At 45.5% G+C, this 21,122-nt stretch overlaps 3 protein-coding genes across 5 annotated transcripts in view; all 3 read left to right on the top strand.

Annotated features, from left to right (window-relative positions):
- The first annotated feature begins 2,510 nt into the window (after positions 1–2,510).
- Positions 2,511–6,292, top strand: LOC117730087. Its single transcript, XM_034531593.1, has 6 exons — positions 2,511–3,056; positions 3,392–3,688; positions 4,291–4,557; positions 4,645–4,689; positions 5,637–5,721; positions 5,803–6,292. The coding sequence occupies exons 1-6, from the start codon at positions 2,696–2,698 to the stop codon at positions 5,963–5,965; spliced, it is 1,218 nt and encodes a 405-aa protein (XP_034387484.1). The 5' UTR covers positions 2,511–2,695; the 3' UTR covers positions 5,966–6,292.
- Positions 6,293–7,344: 1,052 nt separating this feature from the next.
- On the top strand, positions 7,345–14,447 carry LOC117730086 (GTPase IMAP family member 8-like). 2 transcript variants are annotated; one of them, XM_034531592.1, is made up of 6 exons: positions 7,345–7,706; positions 8,801–9,520; positions 10,156–10,851; positions 11,380–12,159; positions 12,232–12,384; positions 13,324–14,447. In XM_034531592.1, the coding sequence occupies exons 1-6, from the start codon at positions 7,691–7,693 to the stop codon at positions 13,530–13,532; spliced, it is 2,574 nt and encodes an 857-aa protein (XP_034387483.1). In that variant the 5' UTR covers positions 7,345–7,690; the 3' UTR covers positions 13,533–14,447. The 2 variants fall into 2 exon arrangements, with proteins under 2 accessions (XP_034387483.1, XP_034387482.1); XM_034531591.1 differs by having other exon boundaries at positions 10,153–10,851; positions 13,324–14,216.
- Positions 14,448–16,254: 1,807 nt separating this feature from the next.
- rabggta (Rab geranylgeranyltransferase subunit alpha) overlaps positions 16,255–21,122 on the top strand; it is a 9,816-nt gene continuing 4,948 nt past the window's right edge. For both annotated transcript variants that reach the window (XM_034531537.1, XM_034531538.1), the window contains exons 1-8: positions 16,255–16,375; positions 16,610–16,652; positions 18,921–19,031; positions 19,611–19,735; positions 19,849–20,036; positions 20,148–20,405; positions 20,879–20,962; positions 21,071–21,122. The exon at positions 21,071–21,122 is cut by the window's right edge and continues 31 nt beyond it. In XM_034531537.1, the coding sequence (XP_034387428.1) occupies positions 16,650–16,652; positions 18,921–19,031; positions 19,611–19,735; positions 19,849–20,036; positions 20,148–20,405; positions 20,879–20,962; positions 21,071–21,122 (821 nt within the window). In that variant the 5' untranslated portion in view covers positions 16,255–16,375; positions 16,610–16,649. The remainder of the gene's footprint in view (positions 16,376–16,609; positions 16,653–18,920; positions 19,032–19,610; positions 19,736–19,848; positions 20,037–20,147; positions 20,406–20,878; positions 20,963–21,070) is intronic.

Consider the following 21,122-nt stretch of genomic DNA (forward strand, 5'->3'; position numbering starts at 1 on the left):
TTATGCCACACTATATTATATCTAAGATTATATCAAACAATAATTGCGATCCTGGGGCTCGTATTGTTCTTCCTGAAATAAATAAAAAATAAAAGTGAAACGAGACTAAAGTAGCACTAAAAACTAGAGCGAGGGACCGATATTGGATATTAGAAGCCAACGGTGGTTTGTCTTCATTCAATCTCATATTGCAGCAGCAGGTGTGACCTGTTAGTGCATGGTTCACCTTTACTGTCCAGTCTGTGTGAAGGAAGTGACGTCACACACAGGTGAGTAGACCCCCTGGTGGTCAGGAGAGAGAATGCAGTTTTAACACATGAAGCATAGACTTCTATACAACCAGAGGAGTCGCCCCCTGGTGGTCAGGAGAGAGAATGCAGTTTTAACACATGAAGCATAGACTTCTATACAACCAGAGGAGTCGCCCCTGGTGGTCAGGAGAGAGAATGCAGTTTTAACACATGAAGCATAGACTTCTATACAACCAGAGGAGTCGCCCCCTGGTGGTCAGTAGAGAGAATGCAGCTTTAACACATGAAGTATAGACTTCTATACAACCAGAGGAGTCGCCCCCTGGTAGCCAGGAGACAGAATGCAGCTTTAACACATGAAGCATAGACTTCTATACAACCAGAGGAGTCGCCCCCTGGTAGTCAGTAGAGAGAATGCAGCTTTAACACATGAAGCATATACTTCTATACAACCAGAGGAGTCGCCCCCTGGTGGTCAGTAGAGAGAATGCCGTTTTAACACATGAAGCATAGATTTCTATACAACCAGAGGAGTCGCCCCCTGGTGGTCAGGAGAGAGAATGCAGTTTTAACACATACATCCAGTATGTGTTGATTTACTTCACAGGATAAGTGACAACTTTCACCTCCCAAAAAGTCAGAGGGGGTCACCAGAGTCTGATTCATCCTCTGGGAACCACGAATGTCGTTATATCATTTTATATCTATACTAAAATTTGTTGAGATATTTTAGTCTGAATCAAGGTGATAGAGAATGCTGCTATCGTGGTTATAATAATACAAATTAAATATTTTTTTTATTGACTGGGGGGGTTATTATTATATTATTCCCTTATTTAATTAAACAAAACTTCATCTGATTTTAACCGATTGGATTAAACGGAATTTTAAAAAAAGAAATATTCCCCAAAGGGAAAATGAGCAACAACTCAGGAGATAAGTGGAGAAAACAAAAGATGACAAAAAAAATTCAAAAACCTCAATGAGAAGATATAAAAGCAGAAGTTGACTTCAAAAAAAATTTAAAAAACACACCAGCAGCACGCAAACTGAGAAATAAACTTCCAATCGTTTCAGCAGGTCACAGGTACGAAGCTCGTTGGTCGTGTTTGTGGATATTCGGCCTCTTGACCTCTTGACCCCAACGCATGCCCCCCCGGACTGAAGACTCCGCCCGGTAACCGCCTGACGGAGGAAGGAAATGCCTCCGGCGAGATGACCATCTCTGGCCGAAGCTCCGCCTCAGAGATATGAGCTTCTGCTCTTCAGTCTTCAAATCACAAGTATTGGCCCTTTCTCTCTCTCTCTTTTTTTAAATATATATAAGTATAAATAAGTAAATCACAGAGGAGCTCATCTGATTTTGGACGTCCGACAGAATGAACATCGTCCTCATCTCCTCTCTGCTGGGTGAGTAAACCAGATTAAACCAGACTGGGACCTACAGGATACATGTTTTCATTACAGGTCAACAGGGTAAAATATCAACCATATAGATATCATCATGAAACTTCCGTTTTTATTAATAAATGTGTATAAATGAGTCTCTGAATGCTGTGTGAACAAACCCCTCTGCATAAAGCTTCATAATATATAGTTTTTATTAATAAATGTGTATAAAAGAGTCTCTGAATGCTGTGTGAACAAACCCCTCTGCATAAAGCTTCATAATATATAGTTTTTATTAATAAATGTGTATAAAAGAGTCTCTGAATGCTGTGTGAACTAACCCCTCTGCATAAAGCTTCATAATATATAGTTTTTATTAATAAATGTGTATAAAAGAGTCTCTGAATGCTGTGTGAACTAACCCCTCTGCATAAAGCTTCATAATATATAGTTTTTATTAATAAATGTGTATAAATGAGTCTCTGAATGCTGTGTGAACTAACCCCTCTGCATAAAGCTTCATAATATATAGTTTTTATTAATAAATGTGTATAAATGAGTCAATGTGTGAGTATCATGACTGTTACCGTACGTGTGTGTGTGTGTGTGTGTGTTTGTCTCACAGGGAAACACAGCATGTGTGTGTACATTCCCTCCGTTCCCATGGGGATGAGTAGCAGTACAAACAGTGTCATTAAGGAACAGGAAGCTGTCCTCCATGTCACACTGAGAGGAATGTCTCAGCAGAATTAGAGACCCCCCCCAAGGACGTTAGGGTTAGGGTTAAAGAGGTGTGTGTGTGTGTGTGTGTGTGTGTGTGTGTGTGTGTGTGTGTGTGTGTGTGTGCGTGCGTGCGTGCGTGTGCGTGTTTTGAATGTGTTTGTGTGAAATAATTTCTTTGTGTTTCAGGTGCATTCAATCTCCAAGTCGCTCCATCTGAAGGTACATCTGAAGGACTCACACAAACACACACACACACACAAACACACACACTCACACTCACACAAAGACACTCACACAAACACACACAAACACACACACACACACATCCCATAATGGAAGTCCCCGTCTCTCCCGCAGAGACCCTGAAGGTCAGCGTGACCTTGTGGCCTCCGGGGTCAAACGTCTACGTCGGCGAGTGCGTGTTGCTGCGGTGCCTCGTGGAGTCGAGCTCCGGGTCCGCGTGGGGCTACCGCTGGTTCAAGCACAAAGCCCGACCCCCGACCCCGATCCAGACCCAGACCCAGACCCAGACCCTGACCCCGAGCCCCCGGCACCGGGTCTCGGGCGACAGCTACTCCATCGTCGCGGTGACGCGGGAGGATGCGGGCGGGTACCGGTGCCGAGCCGAGCGGCGGGCGAGCAACGCCACCCCTGTGGCGCTGCTCAGCGAGCCGGCCGTGCTCAGCGTGACAGGTGAGCGGCTCGAGTCGGCACCGATCCGTGAATCTGTGTGAAAAAAACGTCTCCTTCAGTTCTTGAAATCCCTGCAGCACCTGAAGGCAGCACGGGACACGACATGTTGATGAGCCTCATATGAGCGTCACACCGGTCGGTTATAACTCCATATTCTGCTCGTTTGTGGACGCAACAGATAATTTTTTCAATATATTATATTTTTTGCCTCATTTTAAAAACACATTACTATTAAATTGAAGCTTAGCCTGGGTCAGAAAGTTACATTGAGTCATCATATATGTATACGTATATATATGTTATATATGTATGACCGTCTCCCTCGTCTCCTCCAGAGACGCCTCCTCCCTCCTCCCTCCTGACTCTGACTCCCGGCAGCCGGCAGCTCTTCAGAGGGGAGCGCTTCACGGCGCGGTGCCCCCCGGCCTGGACGCTGAGGCGGTGGAGCGGGGAGCGGCGAGCGGCGAAGGGCACGCGGGTCATACGCACCGACCGGTGTTCGCCGCTAGGGGGCGACGTCGCCGCGGACGGGCCCGACGCGTGCGCGTTCACCGCCGCCGCCGAGAGCGCCGGGCTGTACTGGTGCGAGGGAGCCGGGGGCCGCAGCAACGCCGTCGACGTCATAGTGAGCCGTGAGTCCGATTCTGAGCCTCGAGGCCACGCGGTCGGAGGCCATTATTTTATTTTTTTGCGTAAATAGTCACGACATTTGCTGAGATCGGGACTTCTTTTCTTCTGCACAAATGTATAACCTTGTGATTTTCACTGCTCACTTTAGTGTAGAGTTATAAACGGTGAAACATGTTCATTATAAATTGTGTTTTTCAACAACTGCTGTTTTCATACAGCAGGAAAAAAGCAGAAAAATCCACTTTTTGTTGCGCCAGTAAGTACAAAACATGACATCTGCACTTCCGTATTAAAGTTAAACCAAACAATCTTTTCCTTAAGCTAATAAAGTAGTTCTGTTGCCTTAACCGAACTATGAAGAATTTCTTTCTTTATTTTTGTGGAGTTTTGTGGAGTTTTATTCATTTATTGTAATAACAACTATTTGCATAAAAAGGGGCCAATTTGGCACCAAATGTCTGATGATTACCTCATTTAAATACAAAAATCACAGGAGCACCGAGACGGAACATTTATCTTTATTTTATTTTAACAGCTGCACAATTTGCCTCTGAGGGTTTAAATGTGGTGTGCGAGTACAATGTCGACTGTCTTTGTCCCACAGATGGCGGCGTCATCTTGAAGACTCCGGCGTCCCCCGTAATGGAGGGTGATGAAGTGGTTTTGTGTTGTCAGTACTGGACAGAAAATCACAGCAAAACAACCTTCTTTAAAGACGGAGCTGAAGTCGCCACTAACAGCTCCTCCAGCTCAGACGGGGGAACAAAGATGACTATTGAGAATGTGACGCGGGGCGATGAAGGCTACTACAAGTGTACGTCCGGCGAGATGGAGAGTCCAGAAACCTGGTTGTCAGTGAGACCTGATCCAGGTCAGCTGTCTGGCTTCATCAATATTCACCACTGTGCTTTGTGTGAAATAGGCGGACCAGTGAAAGATGTCGATTGTTGTGTTTTAGGCTTAAACTTCACATCAACAGACGGGACAGCAGCCTCCACTATTGGTAACATTATTTTGTTTTGTCAATACATTAATTAGAGTTTTATAGGGAATACGTAATCAGGCAGCAAACTCCGGTTCTGAAAAGTAAAGTCTATGCTTCATGTGTTGAAGCTGCATTCTCTCTACTGACCACCAGGGGGCGACTCCTCTGGTTGTATAGAAGTCTATGCTTCATGTGTTGAAGCTGCATTCTCTCTACTGACCACCAGGGGGCAACTCCTCTGGTTGTATAGAAGTCTATGCTTCATGTGTTAAAGCTGCATTCTCTCTACTGACCACCAGGGGGCGACTCCTCTGGTTGTATAGAAGTCTACGCTTCATGTGTTGAAGCTGCATTCTCTCTACTGACCACCAGGGGGCGACTCCTCTGGTTGTATAGAAGTCTACGCTTCATGTGTTAAAGCTGCATTCTCTCTCCTGACCACCAGGGGGCGACTCCTCTGGTTGTATAGAAGTCTAGGCTTCATGTGTTAAAGCTGCATTCTCTCTCCTGACCACCAGGAGGCGACTCCTCTGGTTGTATAGAAGTCAATATAAATGACTCTACTTCTCTTGATTTATTCCCTCAGTAAACATTGCAAACATGAGTTTTTGGTCTCAATCTCTAGTTTCAAGTCTTCTTCAATACAGCGTGATGTTCATTTAGTACATTATGGTCATTTAGAGTCAAACAGACCATAACGCAGGGTATGCTTTAGGGGCGGGGCGACAAGGTGATTGACAGGTCTACCAGTGACGACATATGGTCAACACTGTAACCTTGCCACCTGATAATGGTTATTTATTTTAAATGTTTTAAACTAAAATTCTTAATCATACACGTTGCATTGCTTTGAACAACCTTTTATTAACTTGTACTGTAACATAAGCACCTATAATATAATAGAGAGTGATGCACTTCCTGGTTCAACTGACACTAAAACAAACATCGTTTGTTCTCCTCGCCAGGCTCCTGGAAATGGATCCTTATCTCCTGCGTAGTCGTCCTTCTCTTCCTCATTCCTCTCACTGTGTGGCTAGCTCGCCACCAAAGGTCAGTCTCTATAAAAAACCTGCCAGCCCGCCACGAATCGCCCCGGCGAACGCTTCCCTGATTGTTGTCTTTGTGCGAAAGGTGCCGGACGTTTTGCACCCGTCGCCGTTGGCCCCTTTCCAAAGAGACCCTTCCGGAGGTGGAGCTTCCTGCGACCGACCAGGAGGTGACGGAGGTGCAGTGGGACCTGTCCTGGATGGAGATGTCCGACCTGTTGGATAAACAGTTGTTTCCCGGAGCTTAAAAGGACCGCCGTCGTTGTGAACGCTTGGAGACCGACCGACCCTGGGGGGCGGTTCAGTCGGTGCTGTTTTCTGACAGTTTGTAGTTATTGATTTGGTCACGTGACAAAGCGGGTCGGGTTTCTTCAAGAAGGGCCGCAAGGACCCAAACTCTTTTTTTTTTTTTTTTTTTTACATTTCCTGCCCTTGGTTTGTAAAGTTCTCTCACACACTTTTACACAGAATTAATGCATATCTTCAATAGTTTCAGATGAACAAATTCACCCTCAAATTAAATAAACTCTTTAAAAAGCCTCTTGGATCAGCTTCAGTGATACATTACATTACATGTCATTTAGCTGACTCTTTTATCCAAAGCGACTTACAATAAGTGCAATAAACCACGAGTACAAACTCAGAACAACAAGGATCAAGAAAGTAACGTTTCTTCAAGAAAGCCCAAACTACAAAAATACCATAAGCAATACCATAAGTATGTGACATTCAAGTGCCACTGATCTGCTAATTGGTCTTATTCAAGGTACAGTCAGAAAATATGTGTTTTTAGTTTCCGACGAAAGGTCACAAGTCGATTGGTAGATGAAGAGCGGAGTGAACGGGCCGGGGTGTATGGTTAGACCATGTCCTGGGTGTAAGGTCAGAACATGTCCTGGGTGTGAGGGTAGACCATGTCCTGGGTGTGAGGTTAGACCATGTCCTGGGTGTGAGGTTAGACCATGTCCTGGGTGTGAGGTTAGACCATGTCCTGGGTGTAAGGTCAGAACATGTCCTGGGTGTGAGGGTAGACCATGTCCTGGGTGTGAGGTTAGACCATGTCCTGGATGTGAGGTTAGACCATGTCCTGGGTGTAAGGTCAGAACATGTCCTGGGTGTGAGGGTAGACCATGTCCTGGGTGTGAGGTTAGACCATGTCCTGGACGTGAGGTTAGACCATGTCCTGGATGTGAGGTTAGACCATGTCCTGGGTGTGAGGTTAGACCATGTCCTGGGTGTGAGGTCAGACCATGTCCTGGGTGTGAGGTTAGACCATGTCCTGGGTGTGAGGTTAGACCATGTCCTGGGTGTAAGGTCAGAACATGTCCTGGGTGTGAGGTCAGACCATGTCCTGGGTGTGAGGTTAGACCATGTCCTGGGTGTGAGGTTAGACCATGTCCTGGGTGTATGGTTAGACCATCTCCTGGGTTTGAGGTTAGACCATGTCCTGGGTGTGAGGTTAGACCATGTCCTGGGTTTGAGGTTAGACCATGTCCTGGGTGTGAGGTTAGACCATGTCCTGGATGTGAGGTTAGACCATGTCCTGGGTGTAAGGTTAGACCATGTCCTGGGTGTGAGGGTAGACCATGTCCTGGGTGTGAGGTCAGACCATGTCCTGGGTGTGAGGTTAGACCATGTCCTGGGTGTGAGGTTAGACCATGTCCTGGGTTTGAGGTTAGACCATGTCCTTGGGTCCTAAACAGACTTCCAAAGACACCAACGGTTGCGTAAGCATGTTATTGTCTATGGAAGTCTGTTCAGGTCTATTCGTCATCCGTTGCGTGTTGTGACCAGTGGAACCGGTTCCCTCTGTAATGTGAGACTCTCCGTTCGCTCTGTTGTTTCACTCCTTCCCTCAAAGCTGTGGAGAGGAGGCCGTTAAAATAGGCCAGAGACCCCGTTTCCCTTCAAATATTTCCCCCCTCGAGGACAAACGCTCGACTGAAGCTTTTGAGAAGAGAAGAGGGGTGAAAATGGAAAACGATCTCGGTGAGTTTCACTCTCAAAAAATGAAAATTCAATCGTCTACGTGCTTTAAAAGTAACGAGGAATCAATGTGTTGTTCCAATGGATCTTTTTCAAAAGGCCTTCTTCTTCATATCGTTGTGATTATGTTTTTCGATCGGTGCGACGCTCAGACGTGTTTTTGGTTCGAGTGTAAACACTTACCTCACCTCCATCTTGTGAATCAGTTAAGGCGGAAACGTTTGTTTTGTGCTCTTTTTTCGTGATGCATTCGAGGTGCCCCTGTTTTGTCTTCTCTTTACAGCTCGGATCAGCTCTCGAAGCTCGTGGTGTTCCCTTTCGTTCATGCCCTTTATAAGTTGTTTACTGTGAGATCAAAACAAGGGGTACGCCGTCCGCACGACGTATTCATTTCCCCAAACTCTGAGTCTTGCTTCGCATTAAAAGGAAACACGGACGCCTGCAGACTGATGCCAACAAAAACCAGTTCAACCGGATTTGACTGCCAGTTAAGAGAAACTGCGCTTTTAGATTACCGTCAGGTTATCAAAACATTCCTCTTCCTTGCAAGTTTGAAACTCCACCCGAACAGTTTAGAGTAAATACTTAATCACGAGGGAAATAGACGCACCTCGAGGTCGTTGTGCAATGCAATGCACAATTGCTGCTTGTCTACTACAAGTGTCTTTTGATCTTGTCTTTATTATTATTATTATTCTGTTTTGGTTCAGGGTCATTCTAAAAATGTTTTTAAAGTCTTTGAAATCTCAATTTACTGACAGTCTTCCGACTGTGTCTCTCAAATGAAAAGTGATCAAAAGAGTCAAAAATAACTCCCAGAGGAAGTCCCAGAGGTACCACACAAGCACGAGTTCACCAAAAGGTTCCTCTTCCGTCAGTCAGGAGAAGCAGCCGAGGCAGCGCCCGCCGTGACCTCGTCTTCCTCGTTTATCCCGTCTGCCTCGTCTTTAGTGACGCTCGGCGTGAGACCTGCAGTCGTTTGAATGAAAAGCAAATTGATCGCAACGAAATCCATTATCGTCAAGCCGAGGAAGCCGTTTTCACAAAGTTTCTGGTGCCCCGAAATTTGAATAAAAAGAGTTCTTTTGTTCTTCCAGAGGGGAGCGAGAGCGCCACCCTGGCGGAGGTCAGACTCATCCTGATCGGCGGGCGCTGGGCCGGCAAGAGCGTCTCCGGCAACACCATCCTGGGAAAGGATCGGTTCGAGTGCGGCCGAACCAGAACCACTCAGACCGAAGTGAGGCACGTCGCGGTGCAGGGCCGGCGGCTCGTCGTGGTCGATGCTCCGGGGTGGAGCCACTCCCTCTCCCTCACCGAGATCCCGGAGGGGGACAAGCGGCGGTTTAAACTCAACGCGTCCAGGTGTCCGCCCGGCCCGCACGTCTTCCTCCTCGTTGTCCCCGTGGACTCGGCCTTCTCCGCGGAGAGCAAGAGGACCGTGGAGGAGCACATGAAGCTCCTCGGGGAGCGGGTTTGGCGACACACCATGGTGCTCTTCACCTGCGGGGATTTCCTGGGCGGGAAGACGATCGAGCAGCACATCGAGAGCGAGGGCGAGTCGCTCAGGCGGCTGACGGAGCGATGCAGGAACCGCTACCACGTGTTCAACAACAAGGACCGGGGAGACGGCGGTCAGGTGACGCGGCTGCTGCAGAAGGTGGACGAGCTGACGTGGGACAACGGCGGCAGGTGCTACCAGGTGGACGAGCAGACGCTGAGCGCCATTAAAGAGACGCAGCGAGAGGTGGCCGAGAGGGCGGAAGTGAGAAGGGGGAGGTCCCAAGAACAGAGATCACTAATGAGGACACTCATTCCAGGTGAGGGTCACATTGGATGCACTTAAAGGGCCTGTATGCGTCACTTAGGGCGATCTATGCAAATCATGTTTTCCCTTAGAATGATTGAGGTGTGAATCTCCACCTGCGTCACGATTTGATTACAATTAACCTCTCAATGATTAGAATGCACCTCAATGTATTGCCTCCTCAAATTTCAGTAATACCGATGATGAAGTGTCTTAAAAACTTAATTCTCCTGACCACCAGGGGGCGACTCCTCTGGTTGTATAGAAGTCTATGCTTCATGTGTTAAAGCGGCATTCTCTCTCCTGACCACCAGGGGGCGACTCCTCTGGTTGTATAGAAGTCTATGCTTCATGTGTTAAAGCTGCATTCTCTCTCCTGACCACCAGGGGGCGACTCCTCTGGTTGTATAGAAGTATATGCTTCCTGTGTTAAAGCTGCATTCTCTCTCCTGACCACCAGGGGGCGACTCCTCTGGTTGTATAGAAGTCTATATAAATGACTGGTCAAAGCATTGATGGATCTTTCTAAATAAAATTACCATTAACTAATGTTAAGCAATTCATCATGTATTAATGAATTGCTTAACATTAGTTTGTCTCTTCTACGTTGAATTCAATAATCTCACTTTGTCTTCGTCCCACCAGAAGAGATGAATACCCTCCCGGAGCTCCGCGTGGTTCTCTTGGGAAGCCGAAGCGTTGGGAAAACCTTGCTGCGGAACTCTGTCCTGGGATTCAAAGAGCAAGAAGACGGGAAAAGAACGGCGCACTCGGTGGCCCGGCACGGTTTCGCGGGCTCAACGGCGATAACCGTCGTTGACACGCCGGGTTGGTGGAAAGGCTTCTCCGTGCTGGAGACCCCCGAGGCGACCAGGGAGGAAGTGATACGCAGCCCCTTCCTGTGCCTCCCCGGGCCGCACGTCTTCCTGCTTGTGATCGACGTGGACGCGTCGTTTAACGCCAATCACTTGGAAGCGGTGACGACGCACGTGGAGCTTCTCGGAGAAGGAGTGTGGAGACGCACGGTTGTGGTTTTCACCAGAGGCGACTGGCTGGGAAGTCACACCGTGGAGGAGTACATCGAAGGCGAAGGGGAGGCGCTGAGGTCTCTGGTCGACCGGTGCGGAAACAGGTACCACGTCATCGATAACAAGAATGCCGACGATGGGACTCAGATCGCGGAGATGCTGGAGAAGATCACCGAGACCGTGGCTGGAAACGGTGGGGATTACTTTGTCCCAGACGGCAAGATATTTCTGACGATCGAAGAGAGAAGATCAAGCGTGGTGGAAGCGGCGCACGTGAGGAAAAGTCAAGTCGTGGCCAAAAGAAAAATCCTCAGAGGTACAAATGGTTCATGAAAGTCTATGAGAAAATTACTTCTCTCTTGATTATTCTCTCTCCTGACCACCAGGGGGCGACTCCTCTGGTTGTATAGAAGTCTATGCTTCATGTGTTAAAGCTGCATTCTCTCTCCTGACCACCAGGGGGGCGACTCCTCTGGTTGTATAGAAGTCTATATAAATGACTCTACTTCTCTTGATTTATTCCCTCAGTAAACATTGTAAACATGAGTTTTTGGTCTCAATCTCTAGTTTCGAGTCTTCTTCAATACAGCGTGATGTTCATTTAGTAAATTGTGGTCCATTTAGTCAAACAGACCATAAAGCAGGGGATGCTTTAGGGGCGGGGCTACAGGTACATCAGGTCAACACTGTAACCTTTTCACATTCTTTTGGTTATTTTAAATGTTTTAAACAAAGGTTCTGGCTACGCAATGCATCTTTAACGAGGGTCAAGCAACCTTTTATGAATCTGTACTGCAACGTAAGCATGTTTTCACCCTGCAGTTGTTGTTTTTCTTCTCCTCAGACAACAGTCAAGAACTACAGGAGCTCACGATCGTGATGCTCGGCCAGAAGACGTTTGGGAAGAGCGCGACAGGAAATAACCTCCTCCGTAGAGAAGTGTTCGCCACCTGCGAGAACGAGTCGTGTCAGATGGAGACAGGGAAAGTGGCCGGCAGGGTGGTCACGGTCATCGACACCCCGGGCTGGAGGAAGAGTCCCTTCTACTGCTCCAAAGAGAGGGACCGAGAAATAGCCCGCGGCCTCTCGCTGAGCCCCGCGGGGGTCCACGCCGTGCTGCTGGTGGTCCCCTTGGACCTGACCTTCGGAGAGGCCCAGCGGGCCGCCCTGGAGGAGCGCATGAACCTCTTCGAGGCCGCCATCTGGAAACACGCCGTGGTTCTGTTCACGTACGGAGACCATCTGGCGGACGAGTCCGTGGAGGAGCACATCGAGAGGGAGCACGGCGCCCTGCGCTGGCTGATCGACAAGTGCGAGGACAAATACCACGTCGTGAACAACGCGAAGAAAACGGACCCGGGTCAGGTGATCGAGCTGTTCGAGAAGATCGAGGAAATGGTGGCGGCCAACGACGGCCGGCTCTTCCGCCCCGAGATGGGCGACGTCTACCCGAGAATCGAGGAGAACTTCGGGAGGAGGCAGCTGAAGCTGGTGCTGAAGCAGCGCCTGGGGGAGGAGTACAAGAGGAGGGAGCTGGAGCTGATGGCGGGCTTCAGGGAGACGCTCCTCGAGCTGCAGGAGGAGGTCAATGGGAGCAAGAGGAGCACGAGATCCATGTCACTGAGTGAGTGTTTTATGAATGATTTGTTCTCCCGTCGATATTCTGTTGTTTCTGATTATTTATTAATTTTTTCAGCCAAGGGTATTGGCTTTAAGAAGAAGGATGGAAAGGAGAAGGAGGACATCTTATCCTTGAAAATCAAAGAGGAAATTGAAAAGCTGGATAAAGACATCGAAATGAAATCCTCGAGTCTTCTGCTGGGCAGCATGGACTTCTTCATCCCAGACTGTGAGTATACATGGGATTCCTATTTATATCACAGTGAGGCTAAGTCCCGCCCCTTTCCAGTGTTCGCCATGAGAACGCGTTTCAGGAAAAAAAAAAGTATGATAGTGAACGGAGAGATTTTGTCACGTCAGTCGTGAGTCACGTGATTCTCATATTCTTCACATATAATAGCCGAGTTAGCATCAATCATCTTAAAACAATCTTTTCCCAAAATTTCGTAATTTACGATCTTTTCCTAAACCTATTTAGTATTTTACGATCTTTTCCCAAAACTATTTACTAAGTTACGATCTTTTCCCAAACCTAATTTAGTATTTCATGATCTTTTCCTAAAACAACATTTTGTAATTTACGATCTTTTCCTAAACCTAATCTAGTAATTTACGATATGTTCTTAAACCTAACATAGTAATATACGATATTTTCCTAAACCTAATTTAGTATTTCACGATCTTTTCCCAAACCTATTTAGTTTAGTAATAACGATCTTTTCCCAAACCTATTTAGTATTTTACGATCTTTTCCTAAAACTATTTAGTAAGTTACGATCTTTTCTCAAACCTAATTTAGTAATTAATGATCTTTTCCAAAACCTAATTAGTAATTTACGATCTTTTCCTAAAACTATTTAGAAAGTTACGATCTTTTTCCAAACCTAATTAGTATTTTACAATCTTTTCCCAAAACTATTTAGTAAGTTACGATCTTTTCTCAAACCTAATTTAGTAACTAATGATCTTTTCCAAAACCTAATTAGTAATTTACGATCTTTTCCCAAAACTATTTAGTAAGTTACGATCTTTTCACAAACCTAATTTAGTAATTTACGATATTTTCCCAAACATAATTCAGTAATTAACGAGCTCCACCCGAAGGGGCGGGGCTTCTCCTGTCCGTCACCAGCAGCACTGAGCGTCGTGTGTCTGGTCTAATTCACAGTGAAAGGAGAGAATCCGGATCCATCTGTCGCCGGCTCTCTGCCTCAAAGGGAGGATCCAACGAGCCACTTCAACAACGTTCTCGGTTGGCTTTCCACGATTAAGATCGGAAGAAACTTCGACAACCAGATGACCCTGAACTTCTCTCAGACGTCCGGCTACAGATCGGTGCTGCCGTACGACGACCTGGACTCCGAAGTAGAAGAATAATCATGAATGAGTCGCCTCCATTGGTGTGAAAATAAACTTTATGCACTTTAAATGCAAAGAATATACATTAAGGGGATTTTTTTTTTTTTTTTACGTTTTTTTTTCTCATTCGCTTTTGGCTCAATTCTTGAACGGGAATACATTTTGTTTTTGCTCACAGGAATATCTGAAATTCTCATTAATTCATGCAAGTTGCAGATTCTTGATTATGTCACGCTTCTTCACTTCTGAAGCAAAATGATCCATTCAGTTATCAAACTCCGTCATTATGAGCGATGTGTATTCCATCTATGGCGAGGAGGTAAAATGTGATGTTTTTTTATACCGAACTGCCTTCTTCCTTCTTTCATGCTGGCCTCGACTTGGTGAAAACACGGTCTAACAAAGAGCATTCATGCCTCTTGTATTTACTTTGACCTCCGACACATAAAAGCACTCAAATGGACAACGTTGACTTCCTTGTTCGGTACAACGAGCGGTCGGAGAAAAACAACCTGAGATTCGTTCATAAGAAACATTTCCAGGGTCGACCGCCGCGTCTCACGATGACAAAAACAAGTTTTAATTTTGGTGTTTAATTAATGTCACGACCGGAAAGAAATTAGCAAGAGCAAAGAGATAGAATGAGAGGAAGAGGGAAAGAAGGAAACGAAGGAAGGAAGGAAAGAAGAAGGATAGAAAGAGGGAAAGAATGGATGGAAGGAAAGAAAGAAAGGGTGGAAAGAAGAAGGAAAGAAAGTGGGAAATAAGGAAAGGAAGGAAGGAAAGAAAGGGAAATAAGGAAAGGATGGTAGGAAGGAAAGAAGAAGAAAAGAAAGAGGGAAAGAAGGAAACGAAGGAAGGAAGGAAAGAAGAAGGATAGAAAGAGGGAAATAATGGATGGAAGGAAAGAAAGGGTGGAAAGAAGAAGGATAGAAAGAAGGAAAGAATGGATGGAAGGAAGGAAGGAAGGAAAGAAAGGGTGGAAGGAAGGAAAGAAAGTGGGAAATAATGGATGGAAGGAAAGAAAGGAAGGAAAGAAAGGGTGGAAGGAAGGAAAGAAGAAGGAAAGAAAGTGGGAAATAAGGAAAGGAAAGAAGGAAAGAAAGGATGGACGGAAGGAAAGAAGAAGGAAAGAAAGGGAAATAAGGAAAGGATGGTAGGAAGGAAAGAAGAAGAAAAGAAAGAGGGAAAGAAAGAAAAAAATAAGGAGGGAAAGAAAGAGAGGAAGCTAGGAAAGAAAGAAGGAAGAGGGAAGGAAAGATATAAGAAAGAAATTAGCAAAAAAAAACGATTTATATTTTGTATTTTTAGTGTAGATTTATTTTTCTCTATATTTATATTTCTTGATTTTTGTACATAATTATATTTCTAATTGTATTTTCTGTTACTATGTTTAATTAATGGGGGTGAAAAACTGACAACAGGAAGACGGACAGCAAGAAAGAAAGGAAGGAAGGAAAGAAAGATGGAAAGGAAGGAAGGAAGAATGTAAAGAAGGGAGCAAAGAGAAAGAAGGAAAGGAAGAAAGAAAATAAGGAGAGGAAGGATAATAAGAAGGAAAGAAAGAGGGAAATAAGGAGGGGAAGAAAGAGAGGAAGGTAGGAAAGAAAGAAGGAAGAGTGAAGGAAAGATATAAATAGATCTATAAATACATGTTGATGTAAATGTAACTGAACGTGTGAAATTACGTCGCCTTATATCCTGTGATGTCATCATCATAATGATGAAAGTGATTATATTCTAATAAAACATTACAATCATTAAACTGAACCAGATCTCCTGCCCTTTAAAAAAACATTAATTACACAATATATTGTTTTCATAATGTAGCAAACTTGTTATTGGATGCGACTGATTATCGTGATTTTACGTCCTCTAAAGAAATTAAAGGCGAATGATCGTCAATCTGGGTTTTTATTGATATTGAAGCTATATACATTTACTTCATTCAGTGTATTAATTTACAATAACCATCTGATTTATACTACTTTATTATGTATTTTATCTCTTTTTTTGCCTATAAATGTTTAGATTCTCTTTTTCTTCTTTATATATATTTAGTAAACAATGTTAAATATAGTGCATTGCAATATAATACACTATATGATTCGGCACAGTTTTTACTTTTACCTTTGGTACTTTAAGTATATTTTGATGCATAAACTTTTGTATGATTTTTAATGTGTTTACTTGTGTACATTGTAGCATTAAGAGTAAGAAGTATTAAGTGAAAATATTAATACTAAAGTGTAGAAATACTCAATTACAAGTGAAAAGGCATCATTCAAAATCTTTTTAAAAAGTACAAAAGTATTAGTATCAAAATATACAAAAAGTACTCATTATGCATAATGGCCCATTTCAGAATATTATATCATATTTAGTATATTATTATTATTGATGTGTTAATGTGTTCTAATGAGTTTAATGGACTTGTACCTGGAGCTCATTTAAATTACCTAATTTACCGCTGGGTGGCTTAATATAAAATAATAATAATTAAAAATAAATATAATAAAATATGAATAATCATAATTTATTTGTTATTTTGCGTAATTAATCCGAAAAAAAATAAGTACAGTACTTGAGTAAATATACTTAGATACATTTAAAAATGCTATTTTTACCACCAAGTATAATATCTGAATACTTCTTCCACTGTTGTATTATGAGTGTTCCTGCTGTTCGCCGTATTGTCCACCAGAGGGCGACAAAAATCGCCTGCCGTCGCGCTCGAGATGACGCTCGCAGTGACGTAGATTTCCCGAGCCGGAAGTGAATAATTGTAGTCGTCAGAAAGCCTGATAGTGACACGACAAATCAAACGACACTGACAACAAGCCACGGGAAGAAACGGACAGGTGCGCGTGTCGTGACATTATATTATATATATATATATGTTTATATTTATATATTACAGTCGGAGGCGACTGTTGTTCTGTTCTTCAGTGTTGTTGTTTACTGGGCGCGGGGCTAATGAGGCTGCTAGCTGCAGTGTTTTCACTAAACATGTAAACACTGAGGACCAGATATAAACTTAAGAGTTATTAATAACATAACCCTGAAGGTAACTCCTCGGTGTCCTTCTCAAACAGATCTTTTGGGGGAAAGTCTTCTCCATAAACAGGAAGGAAGATGGTAAGCGATGTTTCATTGGCTCAAAGCAATAGTCACTGCTTTGGTTCCTGTTGTGCATGGTGGGATTGTAGTGGTTCCTATTGTAGTGGTTCCTATTGTGCTGCCTCAAAACATAGGCCCACCCAGGTGCATGCTGGTCCTTTACCTGTCTCCTCTTCCATATAACCCCCTTTACCTGTCTCTTCTTACATATAACCCCAGGTGCATGCTGGTCCTTTACCTGTCTCCTCTTACATATAACCCCCTTTACCTGTCTCCTCTTCCATATAACCCCCTTTACCTGTCTCTTCTTACATATAACCCCAGGTGCATGCTGGTCCTTTACCTGTCTCCTCTTACATATAACCTCAGGTGCATGCTGGTCCTGTACCTGTCTGCTCCTAGATAGAACCCCAGGTGCATGCTGGTCCTTTACCTGTCTGCTCCTAGATATAACCCCAGGTGCATGCTGGTCCTGTACCTGTCTCTTCTTACATATAACCCCCTTTACCTGTCTCCTCTTACATATAACCCCCTTTACCTGTCTCTTCTTACATATAACCTCAGGTGCATGCTGGTCCTGTACCTGTCTCCTCTTACATATAACCTCAGGTGCATGCTGGTCCTTTACCTGTCTCCTCTTCCATATAACCCCATGTGCATGCTGGTCCTTTACCTGTCTCCTCTTACATATAACCCCAGGTGCATGCTGGTCCTTTACCTGTCTCCTCTTCCATATAACCTCAGGTGCATGCTGGTCCTTTACCTGTCTCCTCTTCCATATAACCTCAGGTGCATGCTGGTCCTTTACCTGTCTCCTCTTCCATATAACCTCAGGTGCATGCTGGTCCTTTACCTGTCTCCTCTTCCATATAACCTCAGGTGCATGCTGGTCCTTTACCTGTCTCCTCTTACATATAACCCCAGGTGCATGCTGGTCCTTTACCTGTCTCCTCTTCCATATAACCTCAGGTGCATGCTGGTCCTTTACCTGTCTCCTCTTACATATAACCCCAGGTGCATGCTGGTCCTTTACCTGTCTGCTCCTAGATATAACCCCAGGTGCATGCTGGTCCTGTACCTGTCTCCTCTTACATATAACCTCAGGTGCATGCTGGTCCTTTACCTGTCTCCTCTTACATATAACCCCAGGTGCATGATGGTCCTTTACCTGTCTCCTCTTCCATATAACCTCAGGTGCATGCTGGTCCTTTACCTGTCTCTTCTTACATATAACCCCAGGTGCATGCTGGTCCTTTACCTGTCTCCTCTTACATATAACCCCAGGTGCATGCTGGTCCTTTACCTGTCTCCTCTTCCATATAACCTCAGGTGCATGCTGGTCCTTTACCTGTCTCCTCTTCCATATAACCTCAGGTGCATGCTGGTCCTGTACCTGTCTCTCCTTCCATATAACCCCAGGTGCATGCTGGTCCTTTACCTGTCTCTTCTTACATATAACCTCAGGTGCATGCTGGTCCTGTACCGGTCTCTCCTTCCATATAACCCCAGGTGCATGCTGGTCCTTTACCTGTCTCTCCTTACATATAACCCCAGGTGCATGATGGTCCTGTACCTGTCCCCTCTTACATATAACCCCAGGTGCATGCTGGTCCTGTACCTGTCTCTCCTTACATATAACCCCAGGTGCATGCTGGTCCTTTACCTGTCTCTCCTTACATATAACCCCAGGTGCATGCTGGTCCTGTACCTGTCTCTCCTTACATATAACCCCAGGTGCATGATGGTCCTGTACCTGTCTCTCCTTACATATAACCCCAGGTGCATGCTGGTCCTTTACCTGTCTCTCCTTACATATAACCCCAGGTGCATGCTGGTCCTTTACCTGTCTCTCCTTACATATAACCCCAGGTGCATGCTGGTCCTGTACCTGTCCCCTCTTACATATAACCCCAGGTGCATGCTGGTCCTGTACCTGTCTCTCCTTACATATAACCCCAGGTGCATGCTGGTCCTTTACCTGTCTCTCCTTACATATAACCTCAGGTGCATGCTGGTCCTGTACCTGTCTCTCCTTACATATAACCCCAGGTGCATGCTGGTCCTGTACCTGTCCCCTCTTACATATAACCCCAGGTGCCCACAGTGTTACCCAATTCATAAACAAATTAACAAACCATGTTGTTGTCCAAGTATACCTGGACAACAACAACAACAACAACAACAACAACACCTAATTAAACTAAACAAAAGGATATCCTAATATAACAACTCCTGCAGTGATTATCATTCTATTGTTGTTGTTGTTGTTGTTGTTTCTTTCGACAGCATGGCCGAGTGAAGGTGAAGTCTACAGCCCAGCAGGAGGAGGAGAAAAGAAAGGAACGGGAGAAGAAGCTGAAGGTCTACTTGGCTGCACGAGACGCCTGCTTCTCCAAGGTCGTTATTCTATAAACATCTGATGATGACATCACAGGATATGTGATGTCATATCCTGTGATGTCATATCCTGTGACGTCATCATTATGATGACATCACAGGATATGTGACGTCACATGAGGCGACGTCATTTCACACAATCGGTTACATTTACATCAACATGTATTTATAGATCTATTTATATATTTCCTTCCTTCTTTCCTTCATCTCTTCCTCCCTCTCTTTCCCTCCTTATTTTTTCTTTCTTCCTTTCTTTGCTTCTTTTTGTCCATCCATCCTTTCTTTCTTTCCCTCTTCTTCCCTTCCTTCTATCTCTTTGCTCACTTCTTTCATCCGTCTTTCCGTCTTCTTTCCTTCCTTCCTTTCTTTCCTTCTTTTCATCAACCCTTTCTTTCCTTCTTCTTTCCTTCCTTCCTTTCTTTCCTTCTATCTCTATGATCACTTCTTTCCATCCTTCCTTATTTTCTTTTTTCCTTTCCTTCTTTCTCTTTGCTCCCTTCTTTACATTCTACTTTCCTTCCTTCCTTCCTTCGTTCCTGTCTCTCTCTCTCTCTCTCTCTCTCACTTCCTGTATTCCAGAGAAAGGAGGGCATCTGGGATGAGGGGGCTCTCCAGGTTACTCAGCAGCTCCTCTCGTCCAATCCGGACTTCGGAACCCTGTGGAACTACCGCAGAGAGACCCTGATGCACCTGGAGACCGTGAGGTCAGAGGTCACCACGCCTCCTGCCCGTCACCGAGTCTGACTGGTAAACCACCAGAGACGTGACGGGAGGACGGTGTTTTTTAAAAATATTTTTCTCGTTGTTGTCGCTCTAGGGACGAGGACGAAGTGCAGAAGATTTACGAGGCCGAGCTGTCCTTCCTGGAGTCTTGCCTGAAAGTGAACCCCAAGTCGTACGGCAGCTGGCACCACCGGGGTTGGGTCTCGAACCGCCTGCCCCGACCGGACTGGGCCCGGGAGCTGGGCCTGTGCGACCGCTGCTTGAGCCTGGACGACCGCAACTGTGAGTGACGGAGTCGAGAAGATCTGATACCTTCACCCCTTTTTATTTTTCTTTCTCCGACCACGTCTCACTCCCTGCTCCCCCCACCTCCCCCCCCCGCCCCTCCTCCAGTCCACTGCTGGGACTATCGCCGAGTGGTGGTGAAGATGTCCGGCGTGCCCGTGGACCAGGAGCTGGCGTTCACCGACCGCCTCATCGGCTCCAACTTCTCCAACTACTCCAGCTGGCACTACCGCAGCACGCTGCTGCCGCTGCTCCACCCGGAGTCCCCCGAGGAGCCGGCGCCGCCTCCCCGCCGCGCCTCCTCCTCCCCGCCGCCTTCCCCGCAGAGCCGCTCCCATCGCGTCTGCGAGGAGCAGCTCCTCAAAGGTGAGCGGCGACACGGTCCAGCAGTACCTCTCGGCTGCAGACAGGGGGCGATCTGACACTTTGCAAAACATCAAATCCACGAGGGTTTGCTTCTTTAGTTTTTCGGGAGTGTGTGTTTGGGCCTGGAATATTAAATTCACACGGAAACACGAAGGCGTGAAAACGAAACATAAAATAATAATAATTAAAAAAAGAATGATTTTATTTCACAGCTTCATTCATTAAATTTAAAAAATGTAAACATTTTGTTCGTGAAGCTTTTTTTGACAAAAGAATAAATGGATTATTTGGTAATCAAGATGCTGGAAGACAAAAAAAAAGAAATATGTACAATTAATCAGACTACGTGATGTCACAGGGGGGGGGGGGGGGGGGGGGGGGGGGGGGGGGTGGTTGTTAATAGTAGTGTGTAATAGTACACACATTGTGTGTAATTTCAACACACATTCATCACGAATAATCTTTTTCTCCAGAATACGAGCTGGTGCAGAACGCGTTCTTCACCGACCCGAACGACCAGAGCGCTTGGTTCTACTACCGCTGGCTGCTGGGCAGAGGTGACTCCGCCTCCTCAAGTCTGCACGCGCAACATACGCACCAGCGTTTAGTTTTAATGGTTTATTTTATGTGTTGTTGTTGTTGTTTCTTTCCCCCCCCCCCCCCAGCGGAGCGAGAGGAGATAATCAGCTGCATGTTCGTCAGCCGCGAGGAGGAGCG

The sequence above is a fragment of the Cyclopterus lumpus genome, chromosome 4, assembly GCF_009769545.1.
Source record: "Cyclopterus lumpus isolate fCycLum1 chromosome 4, fCycLum1.pri, whole genome shotgun sequence".
Taxonomy (NCBI): Eukaryota; Metazoa; Chordata; class Actinopteri; order Perciformes; family Cyclopteridae; genus Cyclopterus; species Cyclopterus lumpus.

Bases quoted from the DNA above. Each gene is read 5' to 3' on its own strand.
- LOC117730087 (XM_034531593.1), top strand. From the start codon at position 2,696: ATGGAAGTCCCCGTCTCTCCCGCAGAGACCCTGAAGGTCAGCGTGACC. The intron at 3,689-4,290 runs GTGAGTCCGATT...TTTGTCCCACAG, and splicing joins CGTCGACGTCATAGTGAGCC to ATGGCGGCGTCATCTTGAAG. The intron at 5,722-5,802 runs GTCAGTCTCTAT...TTTGTGCGAAAG, and splicing joins TGGCTAGCTCGCCACCAAAG to GTGCCGGACGTTTTGCACCC.
- LOC117730086 (XM_034531591.1), top strand. The intron at 10,852-11,379 runs GTACAAATGGTT...TCTTCTCCTCAG, and splicing joins CAAAAGAAAAATCCTCAGAG to ACAACAGTCAAGAACTACAG. The intron at 12,385-13,323 runs GTGAGTATACAT...TCTAATTCACAG, and splicing joins GGACTTCTTCATCCCAGACT to TGAAAGGAGAGAATCCGGAT.